At 39.4% G+C, this 10683-nt stretch overlaps 1 protein-coding gene across 4 annotated transcripts in view; it reads left to right on the top strand.

Moving 5' to 3' along the window:
• Nucleotides 1–1781: 1781 nt before the first annotated feature.
• Nucleotides 1782–10683, top strand: part of LOC100741167 (voltage-dependent L-type calcium channel subunit beta-2) — a 28658-nt gene continuing 19756 nt past the window's right edge. Inside the window, exons 1-2 of one of the 4 annotated variants that reach the window (XM_024372044.2) lie at nt 5403–5787; nt 9072–9638. In XM_024372044.2, the coding sequence (XP_024227812.1) occupies nt 9588–9638 (51 nt within the window). In that variant the 5' untranslated portion in view covers nt 5403–5787; nt 9072–9587. Of the gene's footprint in view, nt 2593–5402; nt 5788–9071; nt 9639–10683 lie in introns of those variants that run through there. The other 3 variants (XM_012393352.3, XM_012393355.3, XM_024372038.2) reach the window with 3 other exon arrangements.

Raw genomic sequence — 10683 nt, 5'->3', positions numbered from 1 at the left:
GTCTGTTCAGCTTTGACAAATTTTAGTAGCACGCTGGCCGATTCAACCTAGACACAACCCAGACCTACTTATCGATTACAATACTCGTTTATAGCCGATGTTACCTGACTCATCAAACCCAAGTCTCCCTATAACATTACCAGCAAGCTGACTTTTCCAATCTTCGGCAACAATCTTTTTCACCAGTCACCCTCGCAATTAGAACCTTTCAGACTTCTATATTTTCTTCTATAGTTGATGGAACTTTTGTTGATATATAAGAAAGATTTCGTTTCCGGCTTCCCTTCAGAAAGCACGGTCAGTGATTCACGAGTATTGGGATACTTATTAATCTCATACAAAGTACGATAATTAACTGGACTATATAGAAACGATTAATAGATTAGAATTTTATGTTCTTGTTCCTAAGAACTATAAAGATATAGAGAATATTATTTATTGTTCTACAGTAGGAAAATACCAGTTCTTGTTCGATTATCAGATAAGATAATCGAGAATTTATCGGTATTTCTTTATTCATTTGCCATGTTCATGAAAATATGAATTTACAAATATTCCGCAGTCCAATCCATGGTCCAAGCTATGTAGTGATTTTTATACTCTTCTCAATTTTCTAATCGTTTCACGAATTTGTTCAGTAAGTGTTCGGATGTTTGGGAATGGGGATGCACGTCCTAAATCATGGAATGTTATCGAGCAGTATCGGCTCAAAAGCCAACGGGCTGACTCACATTCCGCGGTCTCTAGGAATTACCTCTAACCGGCTGGTATTCCTCTTCCCCATGTTCCTTCGTTGAACGAGGAAAATTACGACGGCTCGAGCACTCTCCGGCTGGCTGGCAGAGTTTTCGGTGTGGCGGCCACCGTTTTATTTATAGCGGAGGAGGTCGTGATGCGTTCCAAAAGCTACTCGTCGCACCAGTAGCACACGTTCGAGCGTACCGGCCTTTCGTCTCCGTACACCCAGTTCTCACCGATCAGTGTCTGTCCATTTTACTTGTTCGAGACACGGATGAAGAAAGGACGCGGATGCGTGTTTCGTGAATCGAACCTCTGACCGCGTGTAAATCGTCCAAGAAATCGTGTATCCCCGTTGTGTTTCTTCAGTCATCTTGTTTGGCGGACACACGTGACTACGTGGATTTTAACGTGGTCGAGACACGCAGTGTGTTAGCAGAGTAACGTAAAGTGTTAGAGAATCGATTTCTACGGACGAAGAATTGTGGTTCTGTTGGGAAAACAGAGATAGTTGGGTGTAGAGAGATATGAATGAGCGTGGGATGCATTAAACTGGTAGTGGTAGGTCCTCTTACGTTTGTTTAGCCAGTAGTAGTGAGTTGTAATATTAGGCCGGTGCATGTGAAATGTTCTTTCAGAGAAAACTCTGACCGCGTGTGGCTTCTTCGAAATATGTAAAAGACAATGAATGAAACTAATTTTTATTGAACGAACGATTACGTAGCTTTATTATTCCAGGCCCATCAGAAGCGTTAAATTCTTAAATTTGCTTCTTCATTTATGAGTTCAAAAAATCCTGTGACTGAAACTTTCTTTAAAAGGTTAAATTTCCATCTTCATTCCTGTTTCTTTGCGTCTCAAAAAATTTTCATTGAATTTTCTCCAAACATAAATTCATATCAGAGAATCGCAGGATTATTACGATTTTTCATGACAATCAATAACGAAGTTTTCATATTAGTCTTATAAACCTTCGTAACATTAAATATACATAATTTATAGGAATTCTCATTGGTCTCTCTTCATTGGTCCAGTTGATAATTGGCTTGGTGACGACAGAGCAAAATATCATAAATGTTATTAACCGATGAAACATTCTGTACGCACCTATGCATAATATATAATTGTAAATGATTCAAGAATAATTTATATCACTCCCACATAACATCTCTCTTACAATAACATATATAGTTGCCAATTAATTTTTAACTCCCGATATACATTTCAATATTCTATCCCACTCCCCCTTTTTAAAACCCAAAAGTTCGACTTGAAAAGTCAAGGTTAAGGCCAGAGATTTATGCGTTCGATATACCCCCAAACACGTCACGAGCAATCGCGTTTAGCGTTCGGCATTGATCCAAAGATCTCTCGAACAAGCCTGTTAATCGTTTCTATTCTTGAATCCCATACCTCGCAAACAATCGTTTCTCGTTCCTTGAAACTAACCACTTGCCGTTGAAAGAATCGTAAAAATCGAAGAAAATCGAATTCCGATGCATCCCTCGCAATCAACGACAAAAACTGAATAACAGTCTGGCGTGTACATGCGTGTGAAGTGAAAAGCAACTGACAGCCGGCCCGTGATAAATGCGGTTTAGAACCAGGACCCGACGTACTTCGTGCCGGAAGTCGATGGACTCGCGAAGCTGACGAAAACTGATCCACGCAGGCGATCGTGTAAACGGATTTCGTTCATCCGATTGTTCAGCCTTCTTTGTATCGACGAAAGTACGTGGTACACGCGAGTTCTCCGCCCTTTTGCGAGTTTCCTGCGATCCGCGCAACCGGAAAATGGCGCATCTTCGACGACCAGCTAGACGGGAACACTACAAGCCCTTTGGCAGAAGGAAGGTAAACGAAACTAGACTAACGAGCTGTTGTATTTTTTTACTAACTCCCAATTTGTATCGGAGGAATTGCAAGTAGAGTGTGACGTTCTACTTGCTTCGAATTATCGATCCAGTCTTCTCAATCCGACTATTTTTGCGGATATCGAATAAATTAGTAAATTGAGGGACGTAAGAATTCTGGTGAAACAGCTAATGTCTAACACAGAGATAATATTTCGAGGCATTTTTCATGACTATAGTAATATATATAGCGATTTGGTCTGTAATTGATTCAAATCTGAGGAAGGGAATATATTAATGGTACTTTTTGAAATAGAATATATCGCATAGTGTGGTTTATAACGATGGCTCATAATCCACTCTAATTTGAGGAAAGGTATTTGGTCGAGTATAATGCTCGGAATGGAAATGTATGTAGTTCCATTTATTATGGAATTACGTTCCAATAAGTTTCAGCGATATCAGAAAAATTATTACAATTTAACAGTCTTTCTAAACGTTACTTTGAGGAGGATAGATAGGGAGGACATGTATAATCTTGTTAAACTCGAAAGAGTTAAAATGAAAATGGAAGAAAGGAATGAGATTAAATATCGCCCCTTTTATATAAAAATTGTGAATGTGCAAGTTGTTGGCTGCTGTGGTAAGGCATTGGAATTTCAATGCAAATTCTAATTCAAAATGTGTTTCAGTGCCAATAATGGTATCGACGTGGTCGATATAAGATAAGAAAAAATGAATTCGACGGAACGTACTAAGAGTGTAATAAGATTATTTTCATAAGTGTGCCTTGTGTAACCGATCTATTCTTAAAATTCTACTTTAAATGACAGGATGCTCTAATGCCGCCTTTCTACTGAAATAGCTGCGACGTCCTTCGTCGGACGAGTGTCCTCTTGGTCGCCAAGTTTGCCAAATCAGCCTTCTGCAATGTCTGTTTTGCATCATTTGCAAATTGGATATGTCTTCATTCCTTGCATATAACCGATCAAACGTAGTGTGTATGTCTACCACTTTCTAGTCGAAATATCGAACACGATAATATAGAACGAGTAAAGCTGTATAAATCTTCAATTCAAGGATGCTTCGATCCGATCAGTTTGCGGTTGCCACACGAAACAGACAATTGCGTCTAACTTTGAACTCGTGCCACTCTGGAATCTTATCTCTTAATTATGTTCGTCTAATTAAGAAAGAAGGGCAGACGTTGTTTCTTTACTCGAAACAAGACGCTCTTCGTCGCGACATTTACGTAATAATAGCCTTTCGGTACTGTGTGCCTGTAAAACAGGAAACTTTAAAGGGAAGAAGCTTTTTCGTAATAGCCCCGACGATTCCGGAAGAAAGATTCAAAGGTGAAAGAACGACGTGTACAATGTATAGTAGGTTTGACCCAGTTCCTGAATCAACCTGTAACTCACGCGAAAAAAAAGGTCTCGTTGATACGAATCATAGGGTTTTGTTGATAAATTGGATTCCCTGACAATTCCGTCATATTAACACGGAAAATCCGGTTCAAAATCCTTGTAGATTCAATCTTGTTTGTTGGAATACCGAGCTTGTCATCGATCATTAATGTCAGAAATTCAATTAGTCGATTGATTTCCACTCCCCTCTCGTTGTCAGGGTAATTCATCAAATTCTTCAGTTTGTTTAGTATTTGTAACGTAATTATATTCAAATACAAATGAAATAATCTTGTTCTTAGAAAAAAGGAAAATATTCCGAGACGATTAATTTACACTTATTTTTAAATATTTATTACAAAATGAATGAATTATATCTAAACATATTTATGAATTTCTTACAGAAAAGATAAACCAAGATAAATCGAGATAAACAATGCAAAGCGTTGCAAACGATGCCTGTTCAATAAATTAATAAGCAAATTTTTAGAAACACACTTATAAATTTCCTAAATAAAAAGGAAAGGTAAATTCCAATCCAACGTGTACGCAATCATTTCAATCAATCGATATATACATATTCTACTATGTTTTACTTTGCCTCTAGAAAGATTCGCTGTCCAATCAACGAACCAACTATTGTGTATCCAATCAGAAACTTATCAATTCTCTAAAGAAAGAGAAAGAGAAATTCCACGGTAAATCCTAATCCAAAAAAAACAATCCCTACTTTGCATTCTAAAAAAAAATCTGCTATCGAATCAACGAACAACCTACATCCAAACACAGATCTACCGATATATTCCTCAAAAAGAACAAAATCGTCCAATCTAAATTCCAATTCAAGACGCATACTCCACAATCTCTGAAAAAAACGTCTATTCTCCACACGCAGAAAAATCTATGCTACGAAATCAACAAACGCAACATCTCTGCCCTTCGTAACGCGGAAAGCTGGTTTCTATTCTGGACCGGCCTTCTTTGACCCGGCAAACTTATCGGCTAAATATTCGATTCATCCGAATGACACACTTTCGGTCGGAGGAACCTTTGACCGCAGAGCGGCGGCGAAGACGTCTCGTGGTTTCGCGATTCGACTCCGATCGTCCTCGGCGCATACACGTTACCAAGCGCCTAGTAAGCGTGTATACGCATACACACACTCACATAAATGTATTCAAGAACGCGTGTATTCGTACAGTTTGATAGGACACGTTGCCTTCAGGGTGCAGTGGCCTGGCGTTGTCGTGTGGGTCGCAATGGGTGGCAAGGATCGGGACGGAGGAGGGGTTGTGGATCGATATAGTTACGGGGGTGTCGTCCGGCTTCCTCGGTGGCGCCACAGAGCGGGTGAGTCGGCAAACCCTTAGGCCGATGTATCAACTAACCCAGGCAGGAACGCGATTCGAGTTCGCGGGGACGTACAGCACGTAGTGTCAGTACGCGAAGAAACGTCGTCCCCCCATCATCGTCAAGTCGCGCGTGTGCCATTTCGAAACGACACCGATATCGCATTCGCAAGTTCAGTGTGTTCGAATAAAAAATAAAAAAAAAAAAGAAAAAAGCAGAAGAATTTCAACGATCCACGTTGCATCGTTTCACTGGAAGGTGATCGAGGAATTTCAATTTGTTTCATCTCGACGTGCTTCCTGTTCTACTCCACGAAGGGAACACGCGTAGTGCCGGGAGGCTCGGCGGACCACGCACGCGACCCCGGCCACTTTTCGACGTTTCCAAGCTGTTGATATTTGTTTTCCTTATCTACTTCCGCGCGAGACGATCGAACGCAGGTATACACCGTTGAGTAACATAGAACGTGTGGAAGGAGATTCGTCCAGTCACTGGTCAGACGGGAGGAAAACCGGCCTAAGGATGAACGCAGGCAGCAGGCTTTTACGATAAATGTTGATAACGCTTCGCGGCGGGCCGAGTCGATCGAATGAACATGAACTCGCCACTCCACGATGTCGTTGACCCGCTTCCGAGAGCGTCCTCCGCTTTCATAGACCCCCGTTCGAGTTTTCGTGGATTCGCAACCCGTCTCGTCTCTCTCGAGTGTCTTTGAAGCGATGAAACGTCTACATCGCTACTTGGATAGTCTACATTCTCTCTCTCTGTCTCTCTTTTTCTCTGTGTTCGCCTTTCTCCCTTGTTTTTCAAGCGTCTTTTCTTTTTTTTTTCGTTTTTATTCCTCCCTTTTTATCGTGCTTATCGTCGACGCTCTTTGAGCAAATTACGCGTCGTTGTTCGGAGGAAGACAAAGAGGACACTTGGCTGGATAAGGACATCCTATTATTCTTCAAAGGACACTGCCATTATTCGCGAACGAGGGTTTCTTTCGACGTGTCCCTCGGAATCTTCTTAACGCCACGAGTAATAATCGCGCGATGATATACAGAGGGTGTTATCTCGATAATCGTGAATCGTTGCTTCTCGCTGAATAATCGTCCACTGTTTACAAAAGGATAGCGCACTCGACACGGTACACTGTAACAAAGGGGTCAACGAAATCGATTGCCCTCCCTCTCTGATAATTCCAGACAGTCGAGTCTTTTTTTTTTTAAATCGTAACGTCCTCGATCCTCCGCTGACGGATTTCTAAGCCTACGACGTAGATAGAGAATACCTCGCTAATTAATTATCCAGAATGATCGAGGGAATTGCGTGATGTTGCTTCGTTCGTTGCTCGAGAAACGTTTTCTATGATATTAATGTAATTTCTATTTTCACGTCTCATTTAGCTTTCCCGAAATTTGGAAATTCCGCGAAGGAATTTGCTCCTTGTTCCATAACATCACGTGTATAATCCATTCTTTGACCATAAGTCTGGAATCCTCTTAACGATCTTTCATCGTGACCACCCATAATCGAAGCCTTACCAGCTCGATCCTTCGGTCTCAGCTATTAAACACGTAACAAGGTCTTTGCACACCGTCGATTTACATAAGCGTCGTATCGTCTGAACGATGTTTCAATCTAGTTCGAACCAAGACTCTCTTGCACGATAATTTATTAACTAATAATATTAGTGAACCGACGAGTGACGAGTCGTAGGTTATTGACTTCAAGCGCTTAATTTTAGAATTTTGCATAGAAATTAAATAATCAGTTGACCTGTAATTTATAAAATTCAATTGTATAATTTACTTCTTTTATCTCAATCTATCTCAACGAAATTTTAATTAGTATCTGACTGAATAGTCGCGATCTGAACGACAAAACTTTTTTAACCTGACAAGTATTTTTAGAAAGTATCATCTTTGATCCTAGCAAAATTTGTTTACCTTTGATTGTGTCATATCAAAGAACAATGTCATAAAGCAATATTGATGCGAGAAGATTGATAAAAATCTACTTACCGGATTTTTTCTTGGGATAACACGCAAATGGATAAAAATCCGCAGTCAAGCAACAGGGCCATGGTGAACGTTTTGAACTTCGACTGTGTGATCAAAATGGATCGATTAAAGGCGTTCATGAACAAACGATGAAATAAACCTCGGCTATATACAGTGGGCTATGTTACAATGAACTAATTCCTTCTAAAACTTTGTTCATTGTAGCATCAGTTCGTTCTAGCATACATAAAAATACATAATATATATGTATTCAAGGATAATCGGTTGCGAGTATTTTGCTCACTAATAATTAAAATTATATAGCAAAATAATTAAAAGAATTATATTTCGTACTACAAATAATGAATAAATAAATGATTCAACCAAACTAATAACGTAATGAATATTACTTTGTCACGTTCGTTATGACATCTTCGTTGGTTGTAGTATTTTGACCTTATTCGCAGCAACTGTCATAGTTTTCGTTGGTTTTAAAATCATTCGTAACGTACCCCATTGTATATATAGATGATACGAGATGGCCCAGTAGTTTCCATGTTACGTGACCAGACTTCGCGACCGATCAAATCGACCGTGTCGAGGATGTTGCAGGCATCAACGTCCACGGACAACAACGCGATCTCCAACCGTCGTTACTTTAATTGCTACGATGTAATTAACGGACGAGCAGTCGTTAGGCGAGGTCTCGGAGCCAAAGACGAAGCTCACGGTCTCCCCTCGTTAAGATCCTCCTCTTAAGAGCAATTATACCAGCATATTTTGTGACAGCGATGAAACGACCGCCAGTCTGGCACCGACCAACCGGTGTCAATCTCTACCAGACGATTCGTCGCGAAACCATTAGAGGAGAAGGAATAGAGTTATGGTGGTGATTGCTTAGATCCGAAAAAGGCCTTTCTTGTAACTCTCCTAGACCGTTCTTTAAGTATAATATGTAGGAGAATAAAAAGTCTTAGAGTATCTAGAGAGAGAGAGAAAGAGAGAAAGAGAAAATGGAAAGAAAGGATACTTAGGAAATATCATGAATTATGCGAGGGTTTTTGTCAAAATTTAGGAGACTGTGACGTATATTTGTTCTGAAGCTTTTCTTCCGCTATCTTCTCTTTTTTGGAAGTATATAGTGGATTATATAGATGAGCGAGGTTATATGTTATTACATACTGGTAAAAGTGGATTAGTTAGATTTTAGAGGATTTCGATAAGAGGACATATATTTGGAAATTTTGAATCCGATAATCTGCTCTTTGATTTAGTGAAAGTAACAGAGCAAAATATTCGATACGTTATAGACTTTGTCTAGAAGACTCAAACCACGTGGAATATAATACACTTGACCCATTCGGACTACACTTGATCGTACGTTAAACTTTATACTACCATAAGGGAATATCTGTATTCTAAAATTTTGAATCCAGTAACGTTTCCTTTGAGATTTGATAATGGTAGTAAAATAAAGCGAGCCCAGAAAATGTAAACCATCTAGAATATAATATTTGAAATATTCAATAGAGATATTTTAAACAACTGCAAGAAGATCAAATAACATATCCAATAATATAATTTCCAATATATTCAATAATACAATTAATACAATTCCCCTCGAAATTTGATAAACGTAGAAATTTCGAACCACCATCGTATCAGTATCGCGTCTGCGTTCATCCGTCAAAATCTCGAAGCTTGTCACATTGAACAAAGAATCTCCTTGTCGACAGCGTGTTCGAAGCTGAACACGAGGAGAGAATCATCGAGAAGCGATCTCGTCTCGCGGAGAAATCCGCGATGGACGCGAAAGCCGAAGCACCAGGTGCGATTCGAGGTGCGATGAAGCTGGAAAGCTGTGAGTAGATACGCGACTGGCGTTTGGATGGCTTGCAAACGGAAGCGGAAAAAGTCGTGGAAGAGCGCCTGAGGTGAAGTTCCACTGGCTGCACGGCCTTCGCGCCGGCCAGCATGGCGTAGCAACGCCGCGAAAATCCCACGTTAAACTTTTACCAACGGGGCAGAGTCTATTGCTAAGTTTGTTCCATTGGTTGAAAGAACGAACAGAGCAGAGGAGAAAAAGACGCAATGCGGTAGCGTGTGCTAAGCGAGAGCTTAGCGGATCAACGTCGTGCCACAGAGCCGGTTCAGAGAACGAAACTGGGCCATAACAGAGTCGAAGGGCCCGGCGAAGGTGGATAAAGCCACTCGAACAACGGCCCTGGCGACGACGGCGTTGGCTTCCGGCGATGATCGGATACAATCAACACAATTCTGGCTACAACAAGCTATTTACGCAGGTACACTACCGACAATCGTCCTTTCAAGTGTCTTTTCATTGTGTCTTGCTATGGTCATAAAAGAAAATTTGGTAGAGATTAGTTGACACTCATTGGGAATTTTATGTAGATACTTTAGAAAATCCTTTCGTCATCTCTTTTACTCTTCTTTTATATTTTCTTTTTCCATTCTTCATTGATATTCTCCAAACTTTCTTTTTTTCAATTGTCAGTTTTTGTGATTGTTAATTTTAATATTCTTCCATTATTCAGTTAATTTTTAACTAGATATCATTTGTTTCCATACGGTTTTAAACATGAGAATGAAAGAAATTCATATTAATAATTGACGATCACATGGTAAAACGTATGACAATTTGGATGATTTTATGTAATTTTTATTTAACGTCCTAAAGGGATACAAAGTAATTGAGTAAATGATATATGAATTTTTTGAAAATAGATGATATTTTGTAAGAAAGGAATAGTATCAGTTCTTCGTATAACTAATGTTATTAATATTTGTTAAATATTCAAGATCATAAAAGAGACGTATAATTAATCTAAAAATCAAACGAAAGGTTTAGTGCAGAATTGATTGACGATATATTGAATTTCTATAAAACAAGGAAATTGTCACTCATCGTATTCATTTCACTTATGGTATTCAACTATTATATCCATATTGAAACTTGTAGCAATTAACTGAATTAAATTGAAGCTTCCGCGAACTTCATTATTTATATTCTCTCAATTTAATTAAGGTGATCGTTCTCGTTTATATTCCGAAGAAAAACGATCTCGTTTTAGCTTTCACCTTAATGTTATTTTTTTTGTAATATACGACACAGGCACACAGGTAAGGTTATAAGAAGATAATACTTGTAACGCGTACGGCGTACACGTTTCATAAAGGGTGTCAATGAATCGGCCTCCTTACACAAAGTAAATTAGTTGCAAGGGAGCAGCGTGGAGCCTGCGAAGCGTCTTCATACATTTTCTCGATTTTATAAAGGATTTTCCGTGGCGTGCGATGCGTCATACAAGTTTTACATTAATCAGCCTG

This window comes from Bombus impatiens, unplaced genomic scaffold, assembly GCF_000188095.3.
Source record: "Bombus impatiens unplaced genomic scaffold, BIMP_2.2 scf_2645, whole genome shotgun sequence".
In the NCBI taxonomy this organism is placed as follows: domain Eukaryota; kingdom Metazoa; phylum Arthropoda; class Insecta; order Hymenoptera; family Apidae; genus Bombus; species Bombus impatiens.
The sequence above is the reverse complement of the archived record's forward strand: the minus strand, read 5'-3'. Positions and strand labels throughout refer to the sequence as shown.